The 21114-nt window shown below is 46.7% G+C and overlaps 1 protein-coding gene across 4 annotated transcripts in view; it reads left to right on the top strand.

The window, feature by feature from the left end:
* LOC142250032 (E1A-binding protein p400-like) overlaps window positions 1–21114 on the top strand; it is a 407327-nt gene that overhangs the window by 195417 nt on the left and 190796 nt on the right. For all 4 annotated transcript variants that reach the window (XM_075322102.1, XM_075322107.1, XM_075322113.1 and 1 more), the window contains exons 21-22: window positions 17040–17207; window positions 20608–20769. In XM_075322102.1, the coding sequence (XP_075178217.1) occupies window positions 17040–17207; window positions 20608–20769 (330 nt within the window). The remainder of the gene's footprint in view (window positions 1–17039; window positions 17208–20607; window positions 20770–21114) is intronic.

Here is a 21114-nt window from a genome sequence, read left to right as displayed (position 1 = left end):
AGGATTTGCATTTGTTAGATCTAGTGAGAGCACTCCGGATCTACGTGTCTCGCACGACGCCACTGCGCCGTTCTGATGCGCTCTTTGTCCTTGTCGCTGGCCAGCGTAAGGGGTCGCAGGCTTCCAAGTCAACCTTGGCTCGGTGGATCAAGGAACCGATTTTTGAAGCCTACCGTTCTTCTGGGCTTCCGATTCCTTCAGGGCTGAAAGCCCATTCTACCAAAGCCGTGGGTGCGTCCTGGGCATTGCGGCACCGGGCGACGGCTCAGCAGGTGTGTCAGGCAGCTACCTGGTCTAGTCTGCACACTTTCACGAAACACTATCAGGTGCATACCTATGCTTCGGCGGATGCCAGTCTAGGTAGGCTAGTCCTTCAGGCGGCGGTTGCCCACCTGTAAGAGGAGGGCCGTTGTTGGCTCTTTTTATCAGGGTATTCTTTTACCCACCCAGGGACTGCTTTTGGACGTCCCAATTGTCTGGGTCTCCCAATGGAGCGACAAAGAAGAAGGGAATTTTGTTTACTTACCGTAAATTCCTTTTCTTCTAGCTCCTATTGGGAGACCCAGCACCCGCCCCTGTTCCCTTCGGGCTGTTGTTCTTTTGTGTACACATGTTGTTCATGTTGAATTGTTCTTTTGGTTCATGGTTTTCAGTTCTCCAAACATCCTTCGGATTGAATTTACCTTAGACCAATTTATAAGTATCCTCCTTCCTGCTTTTGCACCAAAACTGAGGAGCCCGTGATGCACGGGGGGGTGTATAGGCAGAGGGGAGGGGTTACACTTTTTAAAGTGTAATACTTTGTGTGGCGTCCGGAGGCAGAAGCTATACACCCAATTGTCTGGGTCTCCCAATAGGAGCTAGAAGAAAAGGAATTTAGGTAAGTAAACAAAATTCCCTTCTTCCGGCGGGTTCTCTAGCTTTTGCCTGAGAACCGCGCCGATGGTGCCTGCTTGTCGGCCTCGCCGCTTAAATTTAGGCCCCGGCTTCGCCGGAGGCCTAGTTTCATTTTCCTGTCCTCGCATGTCACTCATGCAGAGGGAGAGGTTCGGCTCCTCCCGGCGGCCGTTCTACACAGGGGAGGGACACTCCCCACTGCTGGGGCGTCCCTCCTTCCCTGCAGGTCTCTATAGCCCTCCAGTTCCCGCTCTTTTATAGGAACGCCCTCTTCTCAGGCAGAGTTCACTCTGCTCTGGGACATCCTGCATTCTGCATCTCTGCTGAGGTGCTGCGACTGGGGGACCGGGCTTCGGGATCTGGAGGGCACACAACACCGCGCTCAGTGGTCTGGTAAGCCACAGCCGGTCTCCGGTTGTGGACCTCTGTATATTCTCCATGGGGTTCATTCTCTGCAAAGCCCCCACTCCAGCAGCATGTCTCACACAAGGAGCAAGGCTCCAAGGCTTTATTCTGCATGCACTGCATGTAAGCTCCTGCTGCCTGAGCCGAGCACCTATCCACATTGTGATGTCTGCTCTAACTTGGCGGTGCCACAGCCTGGAGTCTCACCCCCAGTGGTCTCTCAGGCTGCTGCTGCACCTGTGATTGAACCCCAGGCCTGGGTAGAGTCCTTTTTCTAGGTCCATATCCCAATCATTTGCTGAGTCCATGGGGCTTTTGTCCAGGACTTTTATGAATATGCATCAGCCCCCCTCACAGGGTGCCTCTAATACTCTTGACAGAGGACTCCTATCCTCTGACCTCCGTCCATCGGAGCTCACGGAGGATTCATCATCTGATCCCAGACCCCGTCCTTCTAAGAGAAGGCGCAGGGTTTCCTCCCCCTCCCCATCCCACGGCTCTGTCTCAAGAGCTGACTCTCAAGATGAGGAGGATGCCCTCACTGGGGGCTCGGAGGCTATGTATCCCATCGATTTGTCTGAGGGTGACTCAGATCTTAGTGATTTGATTGCTTCTATTAATTCTGTGCTGTGCTGGATCTCAATCCACCAGTGTCAGAGGAGCAACTCTCTTTGGCAGAGAAACATCAGTTTACCTCGCCTAAGAGAGTGAAGAGTGTGTTCTTTAACCACTCCAGTTTTCAGACCGCTGTGACCAAACCCAGGGCCTGCCCTGACAAACGCTTTCCAAAGCGTGGTTCTGATGACCGGTTTCCATTTCCACCTGAGGTGGTCAAGGAGTGGTCTCACTCCCCAAAGGTAGACCCTCCGGTGTCTAGGCTATCAGCCCGGACCGTTGTGTCGGTGGCTGACGGCACCTCACTTAAGGATTCCCCTGACCGTCAGATTGACCTTCTGCCAAATCTGTGTATGAAGCTGCGGGGGCCGCGTTTTCCCCGACTTTTGCAGCAGTGTTGGCTCTCAAAGCCATCTCTGCTTCTCTAGAGGAGATGCATTCCCTCACCAGGGAATCTATGCCTGAGATGGTTACCTTAACTGCTCAGGCTTCAGCTTTTTCATCCTATGCCATGTCTGCCATGCTAGAGGCTGCTCACCGCACTGCGGTGGCTTCAGCTAATTCTCTTGTTATCCGCAGGATTTTGTGGCTTCGAGAGTGGAAGTCAGATGCTTCTTCCAAGAAGTTTCTTGCTGGGCTCCCTTTTGCTGGTTCACGGCTGTTTGGTGAACAGCTGGATGAAATCATTAAAGAAGCTACTGGCGGGAAGAGTACTTCCATGCCACAAACCAAGACCAAGAAACCCGCCCAGGGTAGGAATCAATCGAGGTTTCGTTCGTTTCGTTCCTCCAACTGGTCATCCTTTAAGCCTTCCGCCTCGTCCGCTAACTCAGCCAAGGATCAGAAATCCAACTGGCGCCCAAAAGCGCGTCCGCAGAAGACCGCAGGAGGTTCTGCCACTAAGGCAGCTTCCTCATGACTCTCGGCCCGCTCCAGCCACGTCCTTAGTCGGTGGCAGGCTCTCCCACTTTGGCGACGCTTGGTTAAAGCAAGTCTCCGATCAGTGGGTGAGAGGCATCATATCTCACGGCTACAGGATAGAATTCTCTAACAGCCCTCCAAACAGATTTTTTCTCTCAACTCCCCCCTGCTCCAAGGCCGCCGCCTTCTCGCAGGCCGTGGCGTCCTTGCAGGCAAACGGAGTGATTGTCCCAGTTCCCGCTCAGGAACGGTTCAGAGGTTTTTACTCAAATCTCTTCCTAGTTCCAAAAAAGGACGGTACCTTCCGGCACATCCTGGATCTCAAGCTTCTCAACAAGTATGTCCGGGTGCGGCATTTTCGCATGGAGTCTCTGCGATCAGTCATTGCCTCTATGACCCAAGGGGAGTTCCTGGCGTCCATCGACATCAGAGATGCCTATCTACATGTGCCAATCGCAGTGTCACATCAGCGTTGGTTACGTTTTGCTATAGGAGAGGATAATTTCCAATTCGTGGCTCTCCCCTTCGGGTTAGCCACGGCCCCTCGGGTATTCACCAAGGTCATGGCAGCAGTGATTGCGGTCCTGCACCTCCAGGGGTTAGCAGTGCTTCCTTATCTGGACGACCTTCTGGTCAAGGGTACATCCAGCGCAGACTGTCAGCGGAGTGTCAATCTTCCCAAATCCACTCTGACTCCGACCCAGAGTCTCACGTACCTAGGGATGCAGTTCGCGACTTTGCCGGCACTTGTGAAGTTGCCCTTAGACAAACAGCTGTCACTCCGGTTGGCGGTGCGCTCTCTCCTGAGGCCCCGCCGTTATACCCTCAGGCGTCTGATGCAGGTGCTGGGTCAAATGGTGGCCTCCATGGAGGCGGTTCCCTTTGCCCAGTTCCATCTGTGTCCTCTGCAGCTGGACATTCTCCGCTGTTGGGACAAGCGGCCTTCCTCCTTACAGAGGTTAGTAGCTCTGTCGCCACGGACCAGGAGCTCTCTTCAGTGGTGGCTTCGACCCCTCTCCCTGTCCCAAGGGCGCTCCTTCCTGACTCCGTCCTGGGTGATTCTAACCACGGATGCCAGCCTATCCGACTGGGGAGCGATACATCTCCACCACAGAGCACAGGGCACTTGGACTCCGTCCGAGTCAGCCCTTTCAATCAATGTGCTGGAAACCAGAGCTGTGCTTCTAGCTCTCCTACCCTTTCACCACCTGTTGGCAGGCAGGCACATTCGAGTCCAGTCAGACAACGCGACAGCGGTTGCCTACATCAATCACCAAGGCGGGACACGCAGCCGCCTGGCAATGTTGGAGGTCCAACGCATTCTTCAATGGGCAGAGGACTTCCAAGTCCACCATATCCGCAGTCCACATCCCTGGCGTAGAAAACTGGGAGGCAGATTATCTCAGCCGTCAATCCGTGGACGGTGGCGAGTGGTCCCTGCACCCGGCAGTTTTTCAGTCAATCTGCCGCAAGTGGGCACTCAGGACGTGGACCTAACGGCATCCCGTCACAACAACAAGGTTCCGGTTTACGTGCCTCGCTCCCACGATCCTCAGGCCTTCGCCGCGGACGCTCTGGTTCAAGACTGGTCCCAGTTTCGTCTGTCCTACGTGTTTCCCCCTCTAGCTCTCTTGCCCAGAGTCCTGCGTAAGATCAGAATGGAGGGCCGTCGAGTCATCCTCATTGCACCGGACTGGCCCAGGCGAGCTTGGTATCCGGACCTGCTCCAACTGTCCGTGGAGATGCCGTGGCATCTTCCGGACCGTCCAGACCTGCTCTCACAAGGTCCGTTTTTCCGCCCGAATTCTGCGGCACTCAAATTGACGGCGTGGCTCTTGAGTCCTGGATTTTGACGGCTTCTGGTATTCCTCCTGAAGTCATCTCCACTATGACTCGGGCCCATAAGTCTTCCTCCGTCAAGATCTATCACAGGACTTGGAAAATTTTCCTGTCCTGGTGTCGCTCTTCCGGCCATTCTCCTTGGCCATTCTCGTTGCCGACCCTTCTGTCTTTTTTTTACAGTCCGGTCTGCAGCTAGGACTGTTCCTCAACTCTCTCAAGGGACAAGTCTCAGCTCTATCAGTGCTGTTCCAGCGGCGTCTCGCCCGGCTGGCTCAGGTCCGCACCTTCATGCAAGGTGCGTCTCACATCATTCCGCCTTATCGGCGGCCCTTGGATCCCTGGGACCTTAACTTGGTCCTCACGGTATTGCAGAAACCCCCTTTCGAGCCCCTTAGGGAGGTTTCTTTGTATCGTCTTTCTCAAAAGGTGGCCTTTCTAGTTGCCATAACTTCTCTCAGGAGAGTCTCTGATTTGGCTGCGCTCTCCTCGGAGTCACCTTTTTTGGTTTTTCACCAAGACAAGGTAGTTCTCCGTCCGACCCCGGACTTTCTTCCTAAGGTGGTCTCTCCCTTCCACCTTAACCAGGATATTTCCTTGCCTTCCTTCTGTCCGGCCCCTGTTCATCGCTTTGAGAAAGCGCTGCATACTCTAGATCTGGTGCGTGCTCTCCGGATCTATGTGTCTCACACCGCTGCGCTTAGGCGGTGCACCTCTTTTTTTGTGCTAACCACAGGGCAGCGCAAGGGTCTCTCTGCTTCTAAGCCGACCTTGGCCCGTTGGATTAGATCGACCATTTCGGACGCCTACCAGAGTACTCGGGTGCCTCCCCCGCCGGGGATCAAAGCACACTCGACCAGAGCTGTCTGTGCCTCTTGGGCTTTTAGGCACCAGGCTACGGCTCAACAAGTCTGTCAGGCTGCCACTTGGACTAGCCTGCATACCTTTTCGAAGCACTACCAAGTGCATGCTTATGCTTCGGCAGATGCGAGCTTGGGCAGACGCATCCTTCAGGCGGCTGTCGCCCACTTGTGAAGTTAGGCTCCGCCTACTTCTTAGTTTTTTCTGTTTATTCCCACCCAGGGACAGCTTTGGAACGTCCCATGGTCTGGGTCTCCCAAAGGAACGATAAAGAAAAAGAGAATTTTGTTACTTACCATAAATTCTTTTTCTTATAGTTCCGTATTGGGAGACCCAGCTCCCTCCCTGTTGCCTGTTGGCAATTTTCTTGTTCCGTGTGTTATGACCGGCTGTTGTCGTGGACAGAGTCTCCGGTTGTTCCGGCTCTTGCTCTGTTCTACTTGTGGGTGGCTATTCTCCTTCAGCTTTTGCACTAAACTGGCTAGGACTGGCTTCCAGGGGGTGTATAAGCTCAGAGGGAGGAGCTACACTTTTTTAAGTGTAGTACTTTGTGTGTCCTCCGGAGGCAGAAGCTAAACACCCATGGTCTGGGTCTCCCAATACGGAACTATAAGAAAAAGAATTTACGGTAAGTAACAAAATTCTTTTTTTTTTCAATTCTGACTATTGTCAATAACTGGAAAGCTTCAGTATATTATTATATATTATACAGTGACTCTGATTTTTTTTTTTTTTTTTTTTGTGTGCGCACTTCATAGTATTAGTAAAGTTAGGTCAATATTTTTTGTTGTATTTGTGAAAATATTTAGATCTTTGACAAAAATTTTAATTTTTATGCCCTTTAAATTACATTTATTAACACAAAATAGTTTATAAATAACATTTACCACATATCTGTTTACATCACCACCATTTTTTAAACATATTTTCTTTGTTAGGTAGTTAGAAGGGTTAAATCAGCAATTTCTCATTTTTCAAACAAAATTTACAAGCCAAGTTTTTTAAGGACCACATCACATTTGAGGTGACTTTGGGGGACCTATGTGACAGAAGTACCAAACGTGACACCATTTTAAAAATTACACCACCCAAAACTGCTCAAAACCACATCCAAGAAGTTCATTAACTCTTCAGGTGCTTCACAGGAATTATAGCATTGTGATGAAAAAAATGAAAATTTTCACTTTTTCCCCACACAAAGTGTTGATTTAGCCCCAAATTTAGAATTCTCGCAAAGGTAAAAGAAGAAAATGGACCATACAAATTGTTCAATTTCTCCTGACTGCACAGATACACTATTTGTGGTGGAAAACCACTGTTTGCGCACAAGGCAGAGGTCAAAAGAGATGGACCATTATTTGACTTTAGAAACGCAAAATGGCTGGGAATAGATAGCGGACACCAGATCGCATGTGCCTAAACAGTGGAACACCCCCCACAAGTTATTTAGTGGTGTGGTGACCACCTTGAACCCCCAGGTGCTTCACAGAATTTATACCGTAAAAATTAAAATATAAATTTTTCCTGCAAAATTGATGCTTCAACCCCAAATTTTCCAGTTTCACAAGGTTACCAAAAGAAAGTGGACAATACAATTTGTTGTGCAAGGAATCCTAGCAGTGGCATGGTAAAGCTTATGATGACGTCATTGGCGCTGGCCATGTTTGTGGCGTACACAAAACAGTGTTACACTACATGGAGTCCCACTCATTTGTCGTGAAGTGATGGTGTTTTGCAGAACAACTCACACATGCATTCTGCAGCTGAAGCTTAATTATTGCCGGCTGCTGCTCAGTCTCTCCAGCATATGTAAGGTGGACAAGATGAAAAAGCAACAAATGGAATTCTGACAGCATGTAATTGGCCACTCAATATAGAAGTACATGAAAAAAGGAGAAAAAGACCGAGTTTTATATGGCCGTACATAATAAGAAGATATAGAGAGGGCATCTATAGAGTATATATACATTTTAATTAATAGTTCAAAATTACAAATAGAGGCACTGTCATGATATAGTATGTGAAAAATTGATAAAATACAACAGTGAGTGGAGATACAAAAGAGTCAGAGGTTTCCCTAAGTAGGACCTCTACAGCATATATAAGTATACAGGGCAGTCCCATAAATTGCATCAAAGGCTTCCCCCCCCCCCCCCTCTCTATAGGACTCTTGACTCAGCATCTGCACTTGCACTTTATTATGGGTAAGCGTTTGTCCCATGCTACTTCACAGGGCATGGAATTTCCCTAGTACATGCCTTTTAGGGCTATCTTTATATTCGCGCCCCTGTGTTATTTAGTCTTTGATTGAATTTATGGGACTGCCCTGTATACTTATATATGCTGTAGAGGTCCTAGTTAGGGAAACCTCTGACTCTTTTGTATCTCCACTCACTGTTGTATTTTATCAATTTTTCATATACTATATCATGACAGTGCCTCTATTTGTAATTTTGAACTATTAATAAAAATTTATATATACTCTATAGATGCACTCTCTATATGTAAGGTGGAGTTCCACCTTCTGGATGCGTCATCTATGAGGTGGGGAGGGGGAAGGCAAAAGTGAGGCTGCAATGCAGATGGGCAATCATTAGCAGGGTGAGAACTCAAAACACATTTTCGACTGCAGCTCAATCATCTTGGGGTCATTTTTGAGGAACCTCTGGGCCACCAAATTCCACACATGTGCCAGCAAGGGATGTGTGTCAAACTGGCTAGGCCCAGAGCTGTTACCAGATTTCACCCGTTATCGCACACTACCAGGCCGGGCTTGAGGTTCAGCTGCACCAACCACTCATCAGTCTGTAGTTTTATCCCTGTCCACAGCCCCATGTGCTGTATGGATTTTCCCCTCACCCATGACAGCACCACGTGAGAGAGGGATCCGCCCAGCGAGGACAGGAAACCATTCTGAATAAAAGGGGCGGTTCCTCTCCCCTTTGTCAGGTGGTTTCCTGTTCTTGATGGGAGACCCTTGATCTGAAAACTGGCAGTAAAGAAGAAGACAAGTCGCCTACTTACCCAGCCCCGTCCGGTGTCTGGAAGAACAGGGTGAGTCGTGTATCACCGTTCTTCGGGGCTGGAGGCGCCGTCCACCTGCCCTTGGGGGTCCTTGTGTCCGTGCGGGGGCGGGCACTAGGAGCCGTTCCTCCCCGCCCTGCGCTCCATGCTGCCTCAGACTTCCGGGTGTGCGGCCGTGCGGCAGGCACGCTGGAATATGGAGGCGGGCCTGCGTGACGTCACTGGCTAAAGATGGCGCCCATGCAACACTGCGGGGCATGCGGTTTGACGAGCAGGGATACTGGCGCTCCTGTCCGTGCACCGTAGGGAGCGTGGGGCGACGGGGAGGAGCCTCTCTTGGGACCGGAAGGCGGAGGACTGCATATAACCTGGCACTTCTGGCAATGTCTGGTGCTTGTGCCTGTGCTCTGCCATGGATACTGATGAGCAGCAGCACATTCCAGTACGTCGTCAGCAGAGCCGAAAAAATGATGATCGCTCTAGTGACACTGGCCGGACGGTCCGTGGCAGCCATGACAGCAGATCCTCTCACGGCTCTACAGCTCCTGTGACACCTGTGGATGTTCCGAAGCAGCCATCAAAACCGGTACCCTTGATTCCTATGGTGGTGAATGATCTTCGTGAATGTCACCTTACTCATAGTTCCCTTGTGTTTTTTTCCCCGCTTGTCTTGCCCTCTTTAGGCCCCTAAAAAGTCGACATCCAAGAAGAAGCATGAAGAGTGCCCCCTATGCAGGGAACCCCTCTCGGATGAGTAGCAAAAGAAATTGTGTCAGGTGTGTATCCGTTGCACAATTGCTGAGGAATCTCCGGGAATCTCAGCAGACCTCCGTTCGGTTATCTGCTCGGAGGTACAAGATTCCATGAAGGCTTTCTTAAAGCGAAAAAAATCAAAACCAGTTGACTTTACCTCTTCCTCCTCATCTTCCTCTGATACGGCCTCAGACTCAGACTCCTCGTCCTCAGATAGTGATATGGGAGGCAGGCCGTGCTTCTCCATTGATGATATAGGGACACTGGTCAAGTCGGTCAGGGCAACTATGGGGTTGACAGAGGAGAAATCCTCTAGTTTCCTGGAGGATGTTATGTTTGGAGGATTGGAAGAGAGGAAGAAACGTACCTTTCCGATCAACAACAAGATTGAGGTGCTTATTCAGAAGGAGTGGAAGCGTCCAGACAAAGCAGGTTCTCTCCCTTCCTCCTCCAAGCGAAAATATCCCTTTGAAGACAAGACAGCCATATGGGATAAAGCACCTCGGATCGATGCTGCCGTCACAAAGTCTTCTCGACGAGGAGGCGCATCCCTTTAGAAGACTCGGGAACATTGAAAGATCCCCTGGACAAAAAAGCGGATGTCGTTCTTAAGCACTTATGGGAAACATCGGCGGGGATCTTGAAGCCGGCTATAGCAAATACCTGCACAACCCGTTCCCTAATGGTCTGACTCCAACAGGTTGCGGATCAATTGCAGGATAACACCTCCCGTGAAAAGATCCTATCTAAATTTCCACTTCTGCAAGGAGCAGCGGCTTTTTTGGCAGATTCCTCAGCGTATGTTATCAGACTAGGGGCTTGCTCAGCTGGACTGTCCAATCAAGCCAGAGGTGTGTTGTGGTTGAAGAGCTGTCCGGGAGATCTGCAGTCCAAACACAAATTGTGTACGGTGCCCTGTGACGGTCAACTGCTTTTTGGGAAACAGCTGGAGGACGCATTGGACAAAGCATCAGATAGCAAAAAGTCCTTCCCGAGGTTCCACTCTGGCTCGTCTCATTCCTTTCGGAGGCAGAAGTTCTCCAAGGGCAAACCCCCGGATAATCGGCGGTGGGAGTGCAGACCCAAACGGGACTCAGGCTTCATGTTTGGGGGTGCCACAGCCTCCTTGAAGAAATCTTCCCAGTGACACCAGGCTACCGGTCGGAGGACGCCTTTCTCATTTTCTGGAGCAGTGGGGAAAGCATTTCCTCCAACGCCTATGTTCGATCCATTATCAGAGACGGTCTCCAGTTACAATTTCACTTTCAGCCACCACAGCATTTCGTCATCACTCTTCGGAGGTCACAGTCAGAACAACAAGCTCTGGAATCGGAGGTCCTGCTGTTGATAAAGAAGGATGTCCTGTGCGAGGTACCCATAGCCGGAAGGGGGTTCTATTCCCCTCTTTCTCGTAGGAAAACCGGACGGTTCCTTCCGAACGATAATAAACCTCAGACGTCTCAACCGGTTTTTACAGTATTTCCCGTTCAAGATGGAGTCTGTTCAGTCTGCAATAAAACTGCTGTTCCACAACTGTTATATGGCGGTAATAGACTTGAAAGATGCCTATTACCATGTCCCTATACATCCACACTTTCAACAGTTTCTGCGAGTGGCCATTTCCATCAACAACCAAGTCGGTCATTTTCAGTTCCGAGCCCTCCCCTTCGGGCTGTCTGTCGCCCCCAGGATTTTTACAAAAATAGTGGCAGAGATGTCGGCTCATTTACGAATACAGAATGTTCTGCTGGTTCCTTACCTGGACGACTTCCTGGTGATTGGGAACACCAAGGTACAGCACATCTTCAGTACCTTCAAATAATGACTCTGCAAAGCCTGGGTTGGATGGTGAATTACGAAAAGTCCTGGTTGGACCCAGTCACGATTCAATCATTCCTCGGTCTCACTCTCAACTTGGAGTGTCAGCGGTGCCTTTTACCAGTGGAAAAGATTCAGAGGGTTTCAGACTTGGCCCAGTGGGCGATCCACCATCCCAGGATGTCTCTGAGGAAAGCTATGTCCTTGTTTGGTACTCTGACATCTTGCTTCCCGGCGGTTCCGTGGAGTCAGGTCCACTCCAGGGCTGTCCAATGGCAGGTTCTGTATGCCCAGAAAACATTAATTATTTGGAAGGGGTCGTCACCCTATCCTTGGCGGTCAGAAGTTCCCTCCTCTGGTGGACGTCCGTGGACAACTTGTCTGTAGGTGTTCCCTGGCTCCCTCGGGACCGGAGGGTGGTCACTACCGATGCCAGCCAGTTCGGCTGGGGAGCTCACCTTCACGAGCACATTTCTCAGGGTTGGTGGTCACCACAGGAAGCGGCACAACCCTCGAATCTCAGAGAACTGTGGGCAGTGGAGCTTGCCCTAAAAACTTCTCTTCCTCGCCTCCAAGGGCGGCATGTTCTAGTCATTCGGACAACCAGTCCACAGTCTCCTATGTCAACCACCAAGGGGGCACGAGATCCCCATCCCTCATGCAGGTGTCTTACAGACTGTTTCTCTTGGCAGAGCAACATCTTCTCTTCCTCTCAGCTCTCCACATCAAGGGTCATCTCAGTGTCACGGCATATTACCTCAGTCGCCATCAACTGCGGCAAGGAGAATGTTCCTTGAATCCTTGGATCGTTCAATGGATAGTGACTCTATGGGGCATGCCACAGATAGACCTCTTTGCCACCAAACTGAACAGACAGGTAGTGCAGTTCTGTTCGCTAAGCCCATCGGACCAGCCCTTCGCCGCAGACTCACTACAGGTTCCATGGACCTTCAAACTGGCTTATGCGTTTCCTCCAACTATCATGCTGCCGACCGTTCTGCAAAAAAATCAGGGAGGACCGGGCGAGGGTACTTCTTATCACCCTCTTCTGGCCAAAAAGACCGTGGTTCTCTCTCCTGAGGGCAATGTCGATCACGGATCCCTGGGTTCTGCCGGAGGTTCCGGACCTGTTAGTACAGGGACCAGTATTCCACGCACAAGCGAAAGGGTTCCATTTGACAGCTTGGAATTTGAAAGGTCACTGTTGAGGAGCAAAGGGTTTATCCTTGACCTAATTTCTACTTTGTTGAAAAGTCGTAAACCAGTTACCACCAGAATATACGGAAGAGTTGTGTCAAAAAGTCCTGCAGTTCTCTAATAGTCCCCTGGGTCCGGAGGCCCCTATTGAGTGCATTTTGGAATTCCTACAAAAGGGGTTTGATCTGGGGTTAGCTGTGAACACTCTCAAGGTTCAGGTCTCTGCCTTAGGGGCCCTGTACAATTGTAACCTGGCGGGCCAACAAGTGGATTAAAAGGTTTATTATGGCTAGTGTTAGGGCTAAACCTGTGGTTATACCAAAAGTTCCTCCCTGGGACCTGAACTTGGTCTTGGATGCCCTCACGGGGCTCCCCTTTGAGCCCCTGACAGAGCTTTCCCTGAAGTTGCTTACCCTAAAAACCATATTGCTAGTCGCATTAACCTCGGCACGGAGGATCAGTGATTTGCAGGCCCTGTCAGTTGTGCAGCCTTACACTCAGGTCCTTGAGGATAGAGTCCTCTTGAGGCCAGACCCAGCGTATCTCCCAAAAGTCGCATCTCATTTTCATAGAACACAAGAGATAGTCCTGCCCTCCTTTTGCAACCATCCTACTGGTGAAGGGGAACGTAAATTTCACACCCTAGATGTGCGCAGGGCCCTCAATATATTTCGGAGACACGGGCAGTGCGGAAAACACAATCATTATTCATCTCCTTTCAGTGTAGTACAAAGGGTCTGGGAGTGTCAAAGAGTACTATTTCTAGGTGGATTAGGGAGGCCATTACTTTAGCCTACTCCTCTAGTGGAGCTCCCGTTCCAGAGAACATTCGGGCCCATTCCAGCAGAGCGGTATCTACCTCCTGGGCTGAACGTGCGCAGGTATCTATTGAACAAATTTGTAGGGCCGCTACCTGGTCCTTACAGTCTAATTCTTTCCGGCACTATCGGTTGGACCTAACCTCCTCCGGCTGCTCTTTCGTTTGGTAGATGGGTGTTTGAGGCGGTGGTCCCTCCCTAAATAAGTGTTTCTCTGGAAATCTCTCACGTGGTGCTGTCATGGATGAGGGGGAAACACCACGGTTACTTACCGGTAGCAGTTTTTTCCAGAACCCATGACAGCACCCATATAATCCCTCCCTTTCTCATCCTTGGTGTGCACTTCTGGGTGTGCTTGTGTGTGTTTAGTGGTGAATGGAGTAAGTTCTAACGATTGTTGGAGGTCCTCTCATTCTCGGTAATCAACTGACGAAGGGGAGAGGTACAGCCCCTTTTATTCAGAATGGTTTCCTGTCCTCGCTGGGCGGATTCCTCTCTAACGTGGTGCTGTCATGGGTTCTGGATAAACCGGCTACCTGTAAGTAACAATGGTGTTTTCCCCCAAACATTTGGTATTCATTTTTGTCATGTAAACAGAACTGAAGAAATACAAAAAACACAAAACTATGCACCCTGACTTACTATTACAGGTCATACAAAAAGCAAATCACATTTCTACCTCGTGGTCACTCATTCATAGTAAAATCTCACTGGTAATGTTATTGAAGTCATCGGGGCCTAAGCCAATGTAGCCAGCAGTTCTACACAGAGCCCCAATGCAAAGCTTCTTGAGCATTTGTAAATTCATATTTTTGGCATATGTTCACCCTCTCGTTATACCATATAATAGATTAAATTAAGTCCAGCTTCCATTTGGATGCAAAGCATTGTCTAGCAGCAATCAATATATACTGTATGAGCAAACCCATCTAGTATTTTATGGAAAGTTTGTTATTCCTATATTCAATAATACTAAAACTGGTGTAGGTTGCATCTCAATTGAGGCCCAATGAGACATTACCATAAAAACATCTTCCCAAAACTGATTTTCTCACAGGACTACCACGTATGAAAAAGAGAACCTATACATCCACAATTTTTCCAACGTAGAGTAGAATCCTCTGGAAAGAAATGGGATAGTCTAGGAGAATAGGACCATCTGAGTTGTATTTTGTTACATAATTCCGTATGGTTAATAAAGGCTGAACATTTCCAGTAGCTGACCATGATAATGCCTGTTGCCACTGTCATAAGTAAAGGAATCTCTTAAATCCTATGCCCATTTTCCTATTCCACATATGTTTTAGAGTATCTCTTCAAATATAAAGTGTTTTGCATAACAGGAGTATATGTGAATAGGAACCAGGTTTTAAATATCCAGCTTCTAACAAAAATCTAGTGGAGGTCTTTTTAGTAAAAACTTTCTCAATCTGAATCAATTTGTGTCTAGAGTCTGAGCACCACCATTCTTTTATAGTCTACCAAGAATGGGTTATAATATATATGTTGGGGATACCCATTCCTCCATCCTGAGCCTTAGCATATAACATTATCTTGGCTATTCTCGCTATTATTTGCCCATATACATCTAGAAAGCATAGACTGCAATGTAAGTAGGCTAGCCTTGAGGATAATTAAGGGAATGCATCTAAGGACGGATAAAATTCTTGGAAAGAAGAGCATCTTACAGGTCTGAATCCTAGCTATCCATGATACATCTAGATTGAGTATTCAGTCTAGCTCTGGTTTTAGAGAGGAGATCAGCGCTGATATGTTGGTTAGCAAGGTCATCTGAAGGAGAAATTAGGTCTATTCCCAGATACCTGACACTTTTCTCCGGCTGGGCAAGGGGACAATTCTGTTTGAGGTGCTCTACCAAGCACTGTGGGCCACCCATTGGGAAAATCCCCGATTTAGTGGCATTAAGTTTATAATAGGATTTTTTAGATAATGTGGTGAGCATTCCCAGTTGGCAGCGAGCTTTCTGGTTCTGAACATGATATATTACATCATCAGTATACAAGCTAATTGAGTGAGAGTCCTCCACCCGGATACCCTTTACTTCCGTACACGATCGGATAGTCTCTGCCACAGGCTCCATTACCATTGCAAAAATTACAGGTAATAATTGGCATCCCTGACAAGTGCCATTTGTTATCTTGAACAAGGCAGACAAGTAACCAGATGCCAAATCTTTTGCACTAGGGTTGGTATATAGTGCCATAATTGCCACTTAAATAAAAAATAACTATACATGTTTGATATCTACAAATTCATACTGACCTGGGGAATCGTGTTACTATGGCTGTTTTAGGCAATAGTGAGCATGGCAAATAAAAAATAAATCCAAAACAATTGTCGAATTGCACTTTTTTTTTTTTTTTTTTTTGCAATTTCACCTCACTTGGAATTTTTTCCCATTTTCCAGTACAATTTGTGGTAGAATGAATGGTGTCATTCAAAAGTACAACTCGTCTAGCAAAATATAAACTCTCATATGGCTATATTAACTGAAACACAAAAAAGTTATAGTTTATATTTATTTATTTGTTTTAAATTTGTTTATTAAGGAACAGAAATAAGCCAGGTACAAGTTAAGAACATGTACAATGCATACATACAAAACTATAGGAGAATCCACTACAAGGAGAGCACATATTCCAGGTACCTGGGGTGCATATACACCTTATGGCTATGTACATACTAGAGAGTGCCATTTTCTTAAGAAAAAAACGGACCCTCTGAAAGAATCCCGCACCCGCGGTAAAAATCGCAGTAAAACCGCACCCGCGTTTTTGCTGCGGATTTACCGCAGATTTACAGCGGATTTTCCACAAGTTGGTCCCCGCGGTTTCTACCATTATATCTATGGCAAAAACCGTGACATGCACATTTTCTCAAGAAATTTTCTCAAGAAATTCTGCAGAAAGAATGTTCTTGAGAAAAAAACACAGTGTGCGCACAGCTATTTTTTTTTCCCCATAGGTTTTGCTGGGAAATGTCTGCAGAAAGATTACAAAGATTTCTCCAGAAATTTCTGCAGCAAAACCGCGGGTAAAAACGCAGTGTGCGCAAAAGGCCAAAGACACAGAGAACACGAGATAAAAACATAACAAAGGTATCGCAGTGACCGTTTCTACCATAGACGCCAACCAAGGAGCATTCAACAATAATACCAGACCATAATATATTAACTATAATATAAGAGTGAATGAGTAGCTCAGAAGATTATCACTTTTAAATGGATAACGTCGACTGAGAGGAGTTCCACATTTCCCAAACCTTATTATATTTCTCGGAGCAACATCTATTTTCATATGCTGTCTGTTCATGGTGGAGCACTGCATTTACTAACTCCACCCACGCACGCACCGTCGAGGGGGGGGGGTGTGCCCAATATTTATTTATTGTTGTATTGTTGGTATGAAGTTTGCCTAAACATAATTTATTTGTTGGTTTGAGGCATAAGTGGAACTTTTTGTAAAGTCTACAAGCAGTATTACTTTCTGATCATCAAGGTGACCATCCTGAATTGCTTGCTTTCTTATACAATTGTTCTAATTCTGTATGTTGTTCTAGTGTAGGATGATGTCTTTGAGGTTATGACTGTGGTAGAGATGATTGATACCGCAGACAAATGGGTACCCAGCTTGAAAAAAAAAAAAAATGACAACATACAATTTACTTTTTGTTTTGTATGATATGAAATGTGTCATTTGTTACTGGATATAAGTAAAATAAATTGTTTAAAAGAACAGAGTCCTCAGTGGTTGATACCTTTTAATGGCTAACTGAAAAGATGGATATAAGTATGATTACATCTTAAATAGCAATACTTAATTGTACTTTATCCAAAGTACTTTTCATTGACCTATTTAATATCATTCACAGCAATTACCACTCAGGGTCAGACTACTCATGTAACATTGGGCGCTCCTAGGCCACAGGCACCAGCAACGTTTGCAGCAAGGCAACTGGCCCATTCCCAGACGTCCCAGCATACAGTTCAGAGTGTTCTATCTCCAAGGCTGGTGCTCAGCTCTCAGGCCAGGCTTCCAAGTAAGTGTTACAACAAAACCTTCACGACATGTTCTTCTTGTGGAGAGTGCCAAGATGACATAAGGAGACTTAAAGGCCATGCAATATTCCTCTGAGAATTTACATATGCAAATAGCCTCTTCATATATAGAGAAGACTTGAGAACTCTAGTGCCACCTATTGGATGTATCATTCCTAAAAGTTGAAATCAACTCTAACGTCTTTTACCACATGACCCTGCTTTGAATTTATGAGAGGCAAAAACCTTGAAATACGTCTGCAAATGGAGTGTTTAGTTTGGCATATTATGTGACACAGCTCGTTAAAAGGTTGATATTGACTTCTAAGATCGCTATTGAATTCGACTTCAAGTCCTTTTCCTCTCTGAAGAGGCTATTCACATAGTTATAGGGGCTGTGTGTGGATTTTCTTTTCAATCACTATTTTAACCCATTACCGGCATATGACGTACTATTTTATGTCATATGCTGGCTCTCTGACTTTGATACTGGCCCATGAACTAAGCCCACAACTTTGTCCGGCATTTGATGGGGCTGTGATATTCAGCCATCATTTGTCCCTAAGGCTATGTGCACACTAGAAAAAGGATTTTTCTTAAGAAATTTCTTAAGAAAATGTCTTGAGAGTGAAGGATTAGCGCACCTGCGTTAAAAAAACGCACCAAAAACGCACCTGCGTTTTTACCGCGATTTGGTGCGTTTATGGTGCATTTTTTGTGCGTTTTTACCGCTGGTTGCTCCCTGCGTTATTGTGCCATTATCTATGGTAACTGATGCAGTTAGCTGCAGAAAAGAAGTGACATGCTCATTCTTTTTCTTAAGAAAATCTACAGAAAGAATTTTCTTAAGAAAAAAACGCAGTGTGCGCACAGCTAATTTTTTTTGCCATAGGTTTGGCTGGGGAATGTCTGCAGAAAGGTTACAAGAATTTCTCAAGAAATTTCTGCAGCAAAAACGCACCAAAAACGCAGGTAAAAAACGCAGTGTGTGAACACAGCCTAACAGCTGCGCATGGAGCTGAGCTCCGCCTGCCGCTGATAAGCTGTTAACCGCTACTGTGAATCTTTGTGTCATTTACAGTGTGTTGTCGCAGTGGGTTGGAGGCGGGCGCCTCGTTCTTTGCACCCATTGGCACCTTTGCGATGCAAGCACAGGTTACTATGACGGCCAGGCATCTGCTGAGGACATGCATATCGTGTTGGTACTAATGTGAATGCCAGCTTTTGGCTGGTGTTCATAGGAGACTTTGAGTTTTGCTATATACAGAAATACTGTGGTATTGCTGTGAATAGTACAAACAATCAGGCAATCGCAGATTCAAGCCCTCTAAAGCGACTTAACATATATTGAAAAGTGAAAAAAATTTTTTTTAAAAAAAAATAGATCAAATCACCAACTTTTTCTCCATTAGGAATAAATACACAAAAATAATTAAGAAACAAACACGTGAGATCGCTACATCTGAAAAAGACCTATCTATCAAAATATGAAATAAATTAAACCGATTGGTAAACGATGTAATGAGAACAAAAATGTAAACCCTAAAGTTAGTTTTGCAGCGGAAAAAATACTATGAGGCTGAAAACATCTACCCCACAACGCCAAAAACAAGCCCTTACTCAGCTCCATCAACCAAAAATGAAATGGTTTTTATTTCTTGTTCTTCTTACAAATTTCTGAATTTTCTTTTTACCACTTGCATAATAATAATAATAATAATAATAATAATAATAAATGCATGTTTAATTTCTCCATAATCGTACTTCGCTGGAGATTTATATTGCCGGGTAATTCTGTACCATATAGTGAACGCTGTAAATAAAAAAAGACAATAAATTGTGTATTTGCTGTCTTTTCACAATTGTGCCGCACTTGGAATTTTTTACCCAATACATGAAAGTACATCTTATGCAAAAACAAATATTGTCATTATAAAGTACAACTTGGCGCACAAAAAAATCAAGCCTTCATGATCAACTAAAGAAAATAGCCAAGTCGGAAAGGGGTAAGAGCTGGCAAACAGTGGTGTAAAGCAAATGCAAACTGGAAACCTGGTTATATAATGGCTGGGGTTATGTTTGACTTGTATTTTGTTGTTGCACACAGGCTATGAAGGGGTTAAGGGTTGACAGAAATACAGCACACTTTGACAATCAAAGGATGGATGTGCACAGCGCAAACTTGTGCTTTAATCAATTGCTACAGATTTTTATTTTGTTACTTTTTTTTTTTTACAGCATTTAGACTAAGGGGTACTTTGCACGCTGCGACATCGCAAGCTGATGCTGCGATGCCGAGCGCGATAGTCCCCGCCCCCGTCGCAGCTGCAATATCATTGTGATAGCTGCCGTAGCGAATGTTATCGCTACGATAGCTTCACATGTACTCACCTGCCGTCCGACGTCGCTCTGGCCGGCGACCCACCTCCTTATTAAGGGGGCGGGTCGTGCGGCATCACTGCAACGTCACACGGCAGGCGGCCAATAGCAGCGGAGGGGCGGAGATGAGCGGGATGTAAACATCCCGCCCACCTCCTTCCTTCCGCATAGCCGGCGTGAGCCGCAGTGACACAGGTAAGGTGATGTACCTCGCTCCTGCGACTTCACACACAGCGATGTGTGCTGCCGCAGGAGCGAGGAACGACTTCAGACCGTCGCGTCAGCGTAATTATGGATTACGCCGACGCTACACCGATGATACGATTACGATGCTTTTGCGCTCGTTAATCGAATTATCTAGGATTTACACACTACGATATCGCCTGCGATGCCTGATGTGCATCACTTTCAATTTGACCCCACCGACATCGCACCTGCGATGTCGTAGTGTGCAAAGTGCCCCTAAGGCTATGTGCCCATGGGACTCTGCACCCGCAGATTTTGCTACAGAAAACCTGCGGATTTATCTGGATTTTCTAGATAAATCCGCAGGTTTAAGCAAGTCTAGACACTCCCTATGTTATCCTATGGGACATGGGGAGTGTCTGTGTCCCTGCTGTGGTATATGCAGCTGCGGATGTCCCGCAGCTGCACATAACTGCATGTCAATTATTACTGCGGATTTACCTGTGGCTATCCCGGCCCTCCACTATGGAGATAGAGGCCGGGAGTTCCGCAGGTAAGTCGCTTGAATGTCCGCAGGTTTCCCGCAGCTATTTTGCTAGAATCCCGCAGCGATGTATAGCTGCGGATTATGGCGAGCAGCTGCGGGAAACCTGCGGACGTACCTGCGGATATATCCACAGGTACGAGCTCCGGTGGGCATATAGCTTTAATACAGCCATCTTAGACAATAAGTCTATAGGTTTTGAAAAATGGTGTCAGCCATATCATTCATAGTTCCATAATGGGAAAAAATATATATATTTTAAAACCCTTGGCTTTTTTTTTTATTTTGCACAGGTGGAGAAGTTGTTAAAATTGCCCAACTTGCCGCTGGGACATCCCAAGGACGAATTGCTCAACCCGAGACACCAGTTACTCTTCAGTTCCAAGGAAATAAATTTACTCTATCCCAGAGCCAACTACGCCAGCTTACTGCAGGCCAGCCATTACAGCTACACGGTAAAATTGAGAAACAAAAAACAAACAAATTTTGATAGTGTTTTTAAGTTTTGGGGTTTTTTTTTTTTAAGAAAATTATTGCACTTACACGTTTTGTTATACACATTTTTATTTCTTTTTTGTGTATTGGAACAATACCATATAAAGAGGGGAAAAAAAGCAAATTGGACATAATGTCACACTAGACTCCCTTAATGGGCCGCACATAATTGTTTGAACCCTCAACTTAATATTTGTTTGCACACTGAAAATAACTGCAATCAGTCACTTCCTATAACCATCAACAAGCTTCTTACACCTTTCATCTTTTGCAAACTGCTCCAGATCTTTCATATTTGAAGGGTG

The sequence above is a fragment of the Anomaloglossus baeobatrachus genome, chromosome 1, assembly GCF_048569485.1.
Source record: "Anomaloglossus baeobatrachus isolate aAnoBae1 chromosome 1, aAnoBae1.hap1, whole genome shotgun sequence".
Taxonomy (NCBI): domain Eukaryota; kingdom Metazoa; phylum Chordata; class Amphibia; order Anura; family Aromobatidae; genus Anomaloglossus; species Anomaloglossus baeobatrachus.
The sequence above is the reverse complement of the archived record's forward strand: the minus strand, read 5'-3'. Positions and strand labels throughout refer to the sequence as shown.